This window comes from Cibotium barometz, chromosome 55 (assembly GCF_041138505.1).
Source record: "Cibotium barometz isolate CiBa-2024 chromosome 55, ASM4113850v1, whole genome shotgun sequence".
NCBI lineage: Eukaryota > Viridiplantae > Streptophyta > Polypodiopsida > Cyatheales > Cibotiaceae > Cibotium > Cibotium barometz.
Window position 1 is genome coordinate 31,903,444 of NC_141100.1, and position 13,136 is coordinate 31,916,579.

The 13,136-nt window shown below is 40.3% G+C and overlaps 1 protein-coding gene across 2 annotated transcripts; it reads right to left on the minus strand.

Moving 5' to 3' along the window:
- Positions 1-5,988: 5,988 nt before the first annotated feature.
- On the minus strand, positions 5,989-7,420 carry LOC147607620 (uncharacterized). Of its 2 annotated transcripts, none has more exons than XM_086790584.1 (2): positions 7,051-7,420; positions 5,989-6,605 (listed from the first exon to the last, which is right to left on the minus strand). In XM_086790584.1, exons 1-2 carry the CDS (start codon positions 7,250-7,252, stop codon positions 6,397-6,399), a joined length of 411 nt encoding a protein of 136 aa, XP_086646710.1. In that variant the 5' UTR covers positions 7,253-7,420; the 3' UTR covers positions 5,989-6,396. The 2 variants fall into 2 exon arrangements, with proteins under 2 accessions (XP_086646710.1, XP_086646711.1); XM_086790585.1 differs by having other exon boundaries at positions 5,989-6,587; positions 7,051-7,387.
- Between the last annotated feature and the right edge of the window lie 5,716 nt (positions 7,421-13,136).

Consider the following 13,136-nt stretch of genomic DNA (forward strand, 5'->3'; position numbering starts at 1 on the left):
TCATCAATGTCTGTAGCGCCTGTTGAACTTGATATCTCAACACTTCCCCTTGAGCTTAACTCCACACATTGCATTCTCTCCAAGTAAGCTCCTAAACGTATGGAGCTTCTCTGTACCAATAAGTGCCTTCGTGAAGATGTCAACCACCACCTGATCCTGTGTGTTGACATATACCAGATCTATATCACCTGTTAGAACCTTCTTCCTCACAAAGTGATAATACATCTCAATGTGCTCTGTCCTAGCATGATAGACTGGGCTACATGAAAGTTGTATGCTACTCATGTTGTTCACAATAAATGACAACAACCCTATCCATGGGCTCACCCATATCACCAAGTAGCTTTTGAAACCAAGCTATCACACAAGCTTCTATAGTAGTCATCCTATATTCTCTACCTCTGTACTTGACAAGGCAATTGTTGGCTGTTTCTTGCTACTCCAACTCATAGTATCACTCCCAAAAGAAAACATAAAGTTGTTGGTAGATCTCCTGTCTGTGACACTACTAGCCCAATCAGTATATGTGTACTCATGTTGTTGTATCTAAATGCCAACCTCATAGAAAATTTCATAATCAAGATACAAAATTTATGTAATCCTTGTAGCCACATCTAAGTGTGGCTTCCTGAGGGCTTGCATAAATTGATTCACGAAACTAATTCACTAGTCCAACATCATAGATCAAATTTGGCCTAGTAATGGTCAGGTAGATCAAGCTAGCCACTATGCATTTGTGCATAGTTGGGTCCTCCAAAAGCTCACTTTTGTATACGGAAAGCTTTGTGTTTTTCTCCAATGGCATTAAAATAGGTTATAGCCTACCATACTATACTTGGATAACATGTCAACCCATTTTTTAATTTCCAAGTACAAGCTCAAAATAAGGCTGCAACTCTTATATTCCTTTAACCATGTAAGCATAGTGATGGGCTGTATATATATATGAATATATTTATCATACCTTAACCTGTCAATAGACGAGAAGGAGAGAATTTTCTTTTTTGAAATTTTTTTTCCCAATCGACCAATCTTGGAGAGTGTTGGGGTGGTCGATGGGGAGGGTAAAGGGGGTGGTCAATGAGGAAGATGAGATGGAGAGAGTATTTTTTGGGTTTTTTCATTTTGTTGCATCTCTCTCGGCTCACTTATAGATAGAAGCAAAGGCAAAGAGAAGGAGAGGGAGGAGGGAGATGGGGATTCTCTTTGGGAAGTATATGTGGGAAGGACTAGCCATCGCTCACTATCTAGACCTACAAGCCCTCTCCTGACATGTCTACTACTATGCTACCTGACTAGCATAACCTCTCAAAGTAGCCTCTCTCAGACTGACATTACATCGCTCTCACACATCATAGCTAAAGGATACAAGAGACGAGAAACACCATATCTATTCGAATATGAGTTTGTACAAGGCACATACCATCTTCCTCATAACTCAAAGAGGAGAGGTATTTGTACCCAATGCATGCACCATGCAATATGCTACTCTCTTCTCTAATGGAAGAGTGACTCCATTCATAATATATACATTGTCCTTAGATTATAATCCACCATGTAACACCTCCCTATTAGAGGCTACCTCGATACCTCAATATATCCACCACATAATGCCTCCTCGATATATCCACCACGTAATGCCTCCCTATTATTAGAGGCTACCTCAATATCCACACTCATCATGATATCTGTTACAAACAAGATCTTCCAATCTAGAGTCCATCAAGGAAGGGGAGATACTACTAGAGTCCATCAATATCCTTGTTTACAAGAAAGATCTTCTAATCTAGAGTGCGTGGAGGAAGGGGAGATAATGCCAAGAGAGATCTCCCCTCACCTTGGGAAAGGGAGGGGGATATATTGCTAAAGAGAGGTCTACGCTTACCTTGGTAAAGGGCGAGAGATGATATGCGATAATAAATCTTCTTTGATCATCCTCCTTCACCATATTTGAAAAAGGCATGACAATGCCTCGCAGGTTCTGAATAAATGTTATGAGATGTGATGTGAATCAGATAGATGATGAATGGATTAATGGATGTGATGTGAAAAGAGCTGATGAAATGTGAGGTGAATAGATGTGATGAGATCTGATGTGAATCAGATAGATGTGAATGGATGGATGGATATGATATGAATAGAGGTGATGAGATGCGAGGTGAATAAATGTGATGAGATGTGATGTGAATCAAATAGATGATGAATGGATGGATGGATGTGATGTGAATAGAGGTGATGAGATGTGAGGTGAATAGATGTGATGTGAATCAGAAAGATATGAATGAATGTGTTAATATGTGATGTCAATAGAGGTGATGAGATGTGAGGTAAATCAATGTGATGAGATGTGGTGAATCAGATAGATGATGAATAGATGGATGGATGTGATGTGAATAGAGGTGATGAGATGTGAGGTGAATAGAGGTGATGAGATGTGACACTCGAATCTCTCTCACTCTCTCGTACTCGAATCTCTCTCTCGCTCTCTCGTGCGAAGGAATGGGCCTTCTATGTCTGAGTTTGTGGTTGCATGCTTCCGCAAAATCTGTTGAGCTCTCTCCTTCCTGTCATCACTGCATGTGTAAGCGCTCTTTCTCCCAGATTCTGTGCACTATCATCGCTCTCTCTCTCTCTCTCTCTCTCTCTCTCTCTATATATATATATATATATATATATATATATATATATATATACGTGTGCACTGAATAAGGCACACAATAATTTTTCTTCTCTGCCCCTGGCTGTCACGACCCTCTCTCCCTCAGTAGTGCAGAGCATCACACGTCTGTCCCTGTATCTTCTTGCGTCAGATAATCCTTCAAGCATAGTTGCTACGATCTCTCTCTCTCTCTCTCTGTGTTGTAAGGAGCTCTAATTCCTCCTTCTCTCTGTTGATTAGGCATGTAAGAGTGCCCCTCTGTCTCTCTCTCTCTCTCTCTCTCTCTCTCTCTCTCTCTCTCTCGGGAGCTAGAGCAGGAGCTGAGGGAGGAGGAGGAGGAAGGAGAGGCTCTCTATCGTGGTATAGGATGGGAAAGAGATGAGTTGGAGCTTGGGAGTGGACCCTACATTTTGTAAGCTTCATAAAATTAATCCCTCCATTAACGAAAATTAATTAATAGCCCACACCCATATTTATTATGTTATTTTTTTAAATTATCCTATCGTACAAAATAGCTTCTTTCCTTTGAAAATAATTTTGGATTGCAATTGAAAAATAAAGGAACCAAACAACATTGCATGGATTAAAATTTCTAGGTCACCATGTACAAATTCATGATTTTGAGGCACTTAATCTTTATTCCAAAAAAGGATGAATAGAAGCTTGTGTGATGTCCATAGACAAAACCTTTTTTCAAGAAAACCAACAAGACATATGCAACTTTTAAAACCCCTAAACACTAATACCATGTCCAACTCAATGCACAAAGATTTGAGTCTACAAAAAATCCTAGGAACACTTGTTCTTAGGTTTTTTGTAGTTCCTAAATTGCTACCACATTGAAATGTACTTTTTTTTTGAATCTATATGCAATCTCACAAGCTCTTTGAAAAGGTGCATGTTGGATCAAAATGATCAAGAACCTAAAAACCCAAAACAAAACTAAAAATGATAAAAAAAAAAACTAAAACCATGATACACACCCCCTTCTAGCTGAACGTGCACACACACAAAGCGCGCACAAAAAATGCTCATGCACATTCCTAATATAATACAATACGTGCACATGCACCCACACTTACACGTACATGCACACTCATAAAACACACACACACACACACACAAAACACACATGTATAATCCAAAAACTCACAACCCGCATGCCACCTACCTGTGCACACATTCACAAAAACACACATGTACACAAAACACAGTCATCCGCACTTGCATGCACACCCTTTTGATGTCTAAATGTGTGTGGAAGCCATAACTCATGGTCACCATCATTTTTTCTTCGTGGTGTAGTCCAAGCCTGTTGAGTGTCTTGTGGTTGCTATATTGTTTCGGCTTGCTCAATGCAAAAACAAGCAAACACCAATGGTGGAGGTCATTTTGACACTTTAATCTTCTTTCCATGGCCATCGTTCTCTCTTCATCCATGGTCACTACTTTCTAAAAATCCGTGGGTTGGGAGGGTTTTTCTCACTCTTGTAATCTACGTGGTGCTTGTACCTTTGTCTTCATCTTTGTGCTACAAATGCATCTCTAGCACATCCACCTTGCATGTTATCTACTCCATGTACATTATGTTTAATTGAAGGTTCCTTTTTAGCTTCCTTCCTTGCTTTGAACTACTCTTTGGTGTGGCTTGGAAGCTACAACTTGGGCTAAGGCTTTTCGACTGAAAGGGTGAGGCTCATCGCATCTCTCATTTTGCTTTGTCTTGGCCATTATGGTAGTGTTAAATAATAGTTGTAGCCACACCAATGGTCCACTTTTAAATGCAACCACTTAAAATAACTCACTTACAAAAACCCACTTTTAACTAAAAAGCACTTTGTCAACATCTATTACATATTAACCATGGACAACCAAGGCACAAGAAAAAGGAGAGAAAAAAGAAATCCTAGATTTCTAAAAAATAACATGAAAAAATCCCTTCTATTGACCCTTTGTATTGCGATTGACCCTTTGTATTCTGATTGACTTTTTGTATTCGATTGACCCTTTGTAGTCCAATTGACCCTTTGTGTTCAGACTTCCATTCTTGCATTTCGTTTCTTCATGTCTTTTACATACCGCAACAACGCGCGGGTTGAGTACTAGTATTAATTTAGTATAGGAATCATTTTGCCATTGTGTATTGTATTTAAACCTCCAAATAAATGTACTAGAGGTTAGCTTGAGATCTTCTTAGTTCAATGCATTGCTTGGTGTTAATCCCCCACCACGCCTTGTATTCTTCAAATAGCATCACTTGCTTTGTAATAAGATTTCTCCATGTGCACTCCAAATTCTTAGAGAACTGTAGGCCTCCATATAATATGGTCTATGAATATACAATAATAATCAATTCAAAACATCATATAATGTGTAACCTTGGTCTTCACCCACAAGATCCCGACAGAATTCTTTTTTTTACCATTATCTTTAAGTGTATATGATCATCATCAATGGTGCTTTTATTTCTCATAATTTTCAACACCATGTTATAGAGTCGCCATACTTTGGCTCAAGAGTTTTCTACTATTGGATCTTGCTCTTTGTTAGTAGTACACAATTTCTTCGAATTGCCCCATGTTAATTAACTTGGTTTGCCAAAGTGATGGCCAGCACCAGCTTCTTTTATCTACAACCAAACGGCCGGATTACCAACACAATGATGTTGATCTTATCAGGTTTCATCAGGAGCCTAAAGAGCTAAGTTCTTTTGTAAGCAAAGGAGCCAGTATGACACATTCTGTCTGCCCTCTTGTCAAAGCCCTAACGAGTGAATGAATCAATTGTTGCACCATTCTTGGACTAAGAACACGAATGTGCAATGTAACTTTCTTTATGGTAGCATTACTGACGTCTTTCAAACAGCCATTGAAAATGCTCGGAATATAATGTTTAATGATAATAAAAACATATATAATCAATAGAGAAGATTATTCATTAGGGGAGCTGAACTTAAGGATTGGTGTTTCAAAATATTTAATAGAAATAGTATAAGTGGAATGGCATTATGGATAATTGAGAAAGAGGGAAATGTAAAAAATACAAAAAAGTCAAAATTTAGGCTTCATATTCAAGGAATAGATTCTCAAAGTGATACGTAAACCCGCTCGCTAAGTGTAAATGGCATCAACGTGATATGCTTTCACAACAGGCTCAAAGATTAATTTCAATGCAATGCATGGAACTAAAACACCCAAAAATATAAGGAAACTCAATTGAAGAAGGCCTATCATCTCATGATGGATTTTGTATACATTTATCTACTGACCTAAACTATGATTTCAATATGATCTAACACCACCAGCTGCACCAATTGGAGCACTTGAGACAAGATAATTCGCCATTAATTAAGGTGTTTGATTGATTCACTAACGTTTGGGGAAAGCTCCACCATAAGTAGAACTCTTGTGTTGCAAGGACAACAATACTCAGAAAGCAAGGCATCGTTAGGCATGCCATTGAAAAGCCTCCTGGCCATAACAAGCCTCGCTTTAGAACCACCGGATAACTCAGCATGATACAAGACCGTCTTGCCATTGATGCACCTTGGTAACACTAGTGATTGTGACACCAGTTTGCAATGGTAGGAAGAGAAGATAAAGAATTGTGGTAATGTGGAGCTCCTATCAGTATTAGCACCATGAGAGTAGGACAGCTCACACAATATTCTGTCAAACAAAGAAGTATTCCTGCAGAGATGCAGTAATGATGAAGCATGCCACCGAAATCAAGGTTGTTCAAATCTCAATGACCACAACCTTTCCATTAGAAGACTTGGGCAGTTTCCTATCCCACAGAATGCCGATGCCATGGCCAAAGCCATACCCTATGCCTACGCCGCAGCCAAAGCCGACCCCGAAGACCACTCTCAGGTTGTTCCAAGGCCAAGCTCCAATGCCAGCTCCTCCCACCAAGCCAAATCCTATTCCTGCACCACACCCAATACCTGCAATGGTGTGCATAGAAGGTACATTCAATACCCTACTCCTAGATGGGATACTAACCCTAGATATATCTTAAACATGTTCAACACTGTAAGAAAGCCTAGATCCTGGATCAAATCCTGACCCTAGATATATCTTAAACAAGTCCAACACTGTAAGAATCCTAGATCCTAGATCAAATCCTGACAGCTGAACAATTCCCACATTTGTAGAAGAAAAAAACCCTAACCCTAGCATATACATCCATGTATGTGGAAAGCATATACGAAGTAGGGGGATGGGGAAAAAACAACACAAGATGAGACCCTTGAAAACAAAAAAGAAACCCTATCCCTACAGAATACCTCTAACACAAAAAAATTCTAACCCTAAAAAGGGAACAAACCGTAATCCTGAACCCTGGACGAAACCTTAAAGTCGAGATGTTGAGAGGTAATCTTTACTGACCTGCACCTCCGCCAGGGCCGAGTTCCAGCTTCTTGCGTCCTCTACCGCGGTCTTCTCGCCATCGCAGCCATGGCGCCCTCTTCTCCTTCTTCACCTTCACCTCGTCCCAGAACTTGCCCACAGGAACCCATTGATCGCCATCAAATGTACCGCTGGAGCGTGACGGGAGACTAGAAAACAGAGAAGACTCTCTGCTTTCCATAGCTGCAGCCGATTAGACCATGCTGATCATAACCCGTAATGGAGAGCCGTAGCTAGCAGACAGTGTGAAGTGTACGACCTTTACAGTGTACACACTTAGGACGGCCGACTTCCCTTCACACTTGGACGGATAAAGGATCACTTAAGATTTCTTAGGGGGACGGATAAAGGATCACTTAAGATTTCTTAGGGCCTTTACACATCAAACTGGAAATTGGCCATGAAATCTGAATTTTTAGGGAGATGCCCCCGTGTATCTCCCGCCCGCCCTAAAACATTGGTGACATCTGGTGTTTTTCGGGAGAGAAATGTGTAAAGGTCGCTCGTTTTTCTAGTCGTACATCTATCAATTGGAAAATATATGATGAAGGGGCTTATCTATCTATACACAAGTAAAAGCACGAGTGCCCGAGGATCCACGTGGCCAAAGGAGAGGGAGAGTTTGAGAATAGGAAAAAGGAGAGAAGGAGAGAAAAGGGGGCACCCACAAAGAAGGTTTTTGGAAAGGGTGCAATTTTGAATCTGAATCTCATATCTTTCAATGAAACTTTGGTTCACACTTAGCTTCAATGCTCTTTTTATTTTTTTTCCCCCCCCTACCACTTGTCATTCTCGCTATCCATCTCCCTTCCCCTTTCTCAAATTTGAACTTTCTTATCTCATGTCATTTCAATTTTTGAAAGGAGAGTTATCCCTTCTTACCTAATGATTTTCTTAAGAGAAAAATAGGGCCCTCCCTCTTAAAAGGTGAGCTTCATGATAAAAACTTCAAAGTGTAGCCATCTCTCTCTTTCTCTCTCTCATTGTAAAGAACGGACAAAAGACATTGTACATAAGATACATTTATTTAAGAGTGAGCACATCTCACCATGCATCCCCATCGATTAAAATTTAATATTAATTAAAATTATATGTGTATGTGTGTTTATTTATTTTTATGAATACACGTATATATAGATATATAATAAAACATAATATTATAGATAATATAATATTTACATGTGTGCGTGCATGTGTGTTTGTGTGTGCATGTGTGTACGCGCGCATATGAGAGATAGAGTGTGTGTGTGTAAGAGAGAGAAAGAGTGTGTGTGCGTACATGCACACGTGCATGTGAGGGTGTGTGTGTGTGTGCGCGTGCATGTGTGTGTGTGTGTGTGTGTGTGAGAGAGAGAGAGAGAGAGAGAGAGAGAGAGAGAGTTTCTATATGTGGGAGAGTATGTATGAGATGAGAGAGAGTGTGTATATTTGTGTGTGAGTGAGAGAGTGAGAGAGAGAGAGAGAGAGAGAGAGACAAACAAATAGATAGAAACAAAGATATAGAAGTCTATGTGTGAGAGTGTGTGTGGGAGAAGAAGAGTGTGTATTTGCATTAGTACAAGTGTGGGTGTGTACATGTGTGTGTGTGTGTGTGTGTGTGTGTGTGAGAGAGAGAGAGAGAGAGAGAGAGAGAGGATGCATGTGTGTGTGTGTGTGAGAGAGAGAGAGAGTGTTAACCACTCCGGTTAACATCATTTCAAGTGTGGTCACGCTTCTTGTAACTTATTTTTTTGTAACCGCGCGAAGTGCTTATTGATAAAAGAATATGGGATGACTTAGCTTACGGCTAGTGTAATGCCGATCGTAGGAATGAGCTAGATGTACATAGAGCTGAAAGCTAGTTTTGGGCCCCAATTGTAAATGGGCGGTTAGCCATTGTACAAAATGAGCTCATGTATATAAGACATTTTATGGAATATGAAAAGGGGCAATCCCATTTATCTCAATTGAGTCTCTCTCTCTCTCTCTCTCTCTCTCTCTCTCTCTCTCTCTCTCTCTCTTAATCTTGTGGTTACTTGCTTGTCTTGTATATGCTTGCTTGCTTGATTGTTGTGTACGCATGGTAGGGATGGTGTTAATCTAGCTTCTCTTTTCTACTTCCTTCTCTTGTCTTTCCATCAAGATCACTCTTACATGCATTTTGGCATTGAGTGAAGGTAGAACTTTCCATAGCTCCCTTCTTCTTTGCTCTTCACCTAGCTTGTGAATCTCCACTTGGGTGACACATGTGGTGGTGGAGTGAGCCCCTAGCGGCCTCACACACAAGGAAGTTAACACTCATTAGGGTTAGCTAAGTGCTATTCTCCGAATCGATCCTTGCATGGTTGTTTTCTCTTCTTCTCTCCCTCTCTTGTGTGCAAGGTAGTATGTTTAGGTTAACAAAGAGAGAGAAAGAGACATTATATATAAGATTTAATTAATTAAAATTATATATATGTGTGCACATTTATTTATATGTGTGCGAGAGAGAGAGAGAGAGAGAGAGAGAGAGAGAGAGAGAGAGAGAGAGTGGGTGTGTGTACATGCGTGTGTGTGCATGTATGTAAGAGAGAGAGACAAAGATAGAGAGAGCTTATAAGAGTGTGTTAAGAAGAGAGAGAGAGAGAGAGTGTGTGTGTGTGAAAGAGAGAGAGAGAGAGGGAGTGTGTGTGAAAGAGAGAGAGAGAGGGAGTGTGTGTGTTAAGAAGAGAGAGAGAGAGTGTGTGTGTGTGTGTGAAAGAGAGAGAGAGAGAGAGAGATAATTTCTATGTGTGAGAGATTGTGTGTGGGAGGAGAGAGTGTGCTTTTGCATTAATGCATGTGTGGATGTGTGTGTGTGTGTGTGCATGCATGTGCGTACATGTGTGTGTGTGTGTGTGTGGGTTTGAGAGAGAGTGAGACATAAAGAGAGTGAGATGGGGGTAGGCCTTGGAAGGGAGAGAGAGAGAGAGAGAGAGAGATGGATGTAAAGAGAGAGATAGAGAATAAAAGTAGATTTTAAAAACAAAAAATATATGTAGATTTTAAAAATAAAAAATATATGTGTGTGTGTGTGTTTATATAAATAATATATATATATGCATGTGTGTATATGCATGTGTGTGTGGTTTTATTTACATTTATATATACATACATATGTGTGTATGTGTGTGCGCATGTGTACACACACACACGCACACACACACACACACATATATGTATATACATATACATGTATGTGTATGTGTGTGCATATATATGTATATATACATATACATATGCACACACATATATATATATACATATATATATATGTATATATATGTATATATACATATATATATATGCACACACACATACACACACACACATATATATATGTATGTATATATACACATATATATTGTGTATATACATATATATATGTACACACACACACACACACACACACACACACACACATATATGTATGTACACACACATATTGAGATATCGAGCTCATCTAGTGAGGTGGTGGACACTAATGACTCGCCTGGGGGATAGGCCTGTTGAAAGATGTAATCGTGGTGTTGTGTGTATGTGGGAAAGCACCCTAGAGGTACAAGATATTGTGGCAAGATAGGAATGCCACATGTAATATTGAATGGTGTGTGAGTGTTGACCAAAAGAGTGGAAAAGGGAGTGCCACATGGATGATGATGTGTAAAGTGGGATAAGGCTAGAGGGCCTATATCATTGCATGGTTCATTGTGATATGCAATAGAATAGAAATCAAATGTTGAGTGTGCAATCTCTCTCTCTCTTGTTATGGAGTTCTTAGTGTGGTGGTTTAATCCACCTTAATTATGTTGCTTAATCTATGTCCTTCACCATGATCAATCCCATTTTTAGATTGTTAACATGGTATCAGAGCTTGGGTGGGCTCTTGGTCATGGTGAATATTTATATGTATATTAGCTTGGTTGTGTGTTTGTTTGATTAAGCATGTTATTATGGTTCATTTAAAAAAAATTATGCACACTCTATTATTATTCTCTATTTGCATTTGGATAGAGATTATGCTCATGGAGATTTGGAGATCATAGAAGCTACCCAAGAGAGTCGCAAATGGAAGTTTTGCAATATGGAGAGCTTGCTCATCATTAAAGAAGCTGAAATAAGGATTTTCAGAAGTATGAAAGCTATGGAGTCTTCGGTGTCAACAACAAGGAAGCTTCCAAGGAGACAATGGTGTCTCAAGATATGGTATGGTTGTTGCAAGTTCCATTTCAATTTATTAGTTTTGCAAATGTTGTTTTGGTGCTCGTCTTGGTTGGGCACATGGAGAGTGTTTCAATGGGAGGCACTATTGCTGCAAGAAATTTGATGGAGTATGCTCAAGGTGGTTGAGCATATATTTGGGTGCTTTCATGTGGAAGAGAGCACATTTTGGTGCACAAATGTGTGTGCATTGGAAGCTTGGACAAAAAGCTTGTAAAAAGAGAGTGGAGACTCTCTAATCTGTAAATGTAAAGGCTATAGTGGCCTTAAGAGACTTGGTACAAGGAAAATGAAGTGTTTGGATGGATGAGCTTATGCAACCAACAACCATGGAAAATGAAGTGTTTGGAGGGATGAGCTTATGCAACCAACAACCATGGAAAAGATTATGAAAGCTTTGAAAAGCCTCAATAGATGGATGTAGAGGAAAATTTGCAACAAAGATAAGGCTAAAGAAAGCCTTGATAAGCAAAGATAAGGCTAGAGAAAGCCTTGATAGGCTCAATGTTCAGCCAAACAACCATATTGATAGCTGTCAAGGAGGTTGGAAGAACAAAGTCCAGTTTTCTCTCCTTAACAGGATGTCTAGATGGCAAGAGATGAGAGACTGGTGTGTGTAAAAGACTCTTTAATCTGCAAACTGGTCGTAGAGATCCAAGGAGAAGGAGACAGGTGAGGCAACAACAACCGGGCAGCAAGGGCTGGGGAAGGCCACTGGTACCGATAAGCCCATCAGTACAATGGACGGAAGGAAGAAGGTCGGTGTGTTCCGCAGAAGGCAAGGGGGGAGGGCATCAGGGTACTGGCCTCCCACCAACAATACAAAACACCAACCATCGTCCAAGCCCCTTCAACACGCTCCCCTCATCGAGCTCGAGTTTCTTGGGCCCGATAATCATCCAGGAGAGACTGATCCGCCGCTGCCAGAACCACAATATGTCACTCCTGTGAGTGGGCAAAAACTACTCCGTGATGTAATGCCAGATAATCAAGTGGAACTATACGGCCCCTATGGTAAGATGATGAACTGTGAAGGACGCGAAATGTGTGGGACTTGCCTTGTTGATATTTTGGAAGAAGGAAGCTGAAAAACAAATGCACAGCAAGCAAACGTTGAGCCCTGAGGGATCTCAACCTTGACTGAGGAAGCTCGACATGAAAAGAGACAGGCGCTATAACAGTGGGGTTGAAAGAAGACATGCGCAGACAGTCGGAGACACTGTTTTTGAAGATGAAGGTAGAGCGGATGGTAAAAGATTGTCATTGTTGCATGCGCACACTTAGAAAAACCCTAAGCCCCATAAGCACATTGTGGAGTAATGGAAAAGAAGCTAGTTTCCCTTCTTAACAGAGTTCTGGTGCAGAAGATCGTGACTCCATGACCACAAAAACGAAAAGGGATAAGGACACAACCTTTGTGTGGAGGAGTATTTACACTCAACCTTTATTAAGCCCCAATTCACACACATATTTGAATAGATATGATATTGATATGTTTTTTTTTAAGGGTTTCATGGGTTCATTTAAAATTGTGATCACACACTTGGGTACCCTACCCAGCTTTGGCCAAAAGGTTTTGTACTTTTCCATGATTATAAGATGGGTAACCGTACCCGAGCTTGAAGCTCAAAACGAGGATTTTTTTTGTAATCACCCTTGGTATGAGGGTTGCCCTGCCGCCCGAGGTCACCGAGAAGCTCAAAATGGTTGTTGTGATGTGTGCATGAGCGATGCACGTGTGAGGTGCATGCACATGGGTGGTTCTCACCCGAACTTCCATGTTCAAATCGGACTCAGTGGTTCCGCTGTGAGGGAGTCGGCTCAAAATGGACTTGGTGTCTCACTCC

Bases quoted from the DNA above. Each gene is read 5' to 3' on its own strand.
- LOC147607620 (XM_086790584.1), bottom strand. From the start codon at position 7,252: ATGGAAAGCAGAGAGTCTTCTCTGTTTTCTAGTCTCCCGTCACGCTCC. The intron at 6,606-7,050 runs GTCAGTAAAGAT...ACACCATTGCAG, and splicing joins CGGCCCTGGCGGAGGTGCAG to GTATTGGGTGTGGTGCAGGA.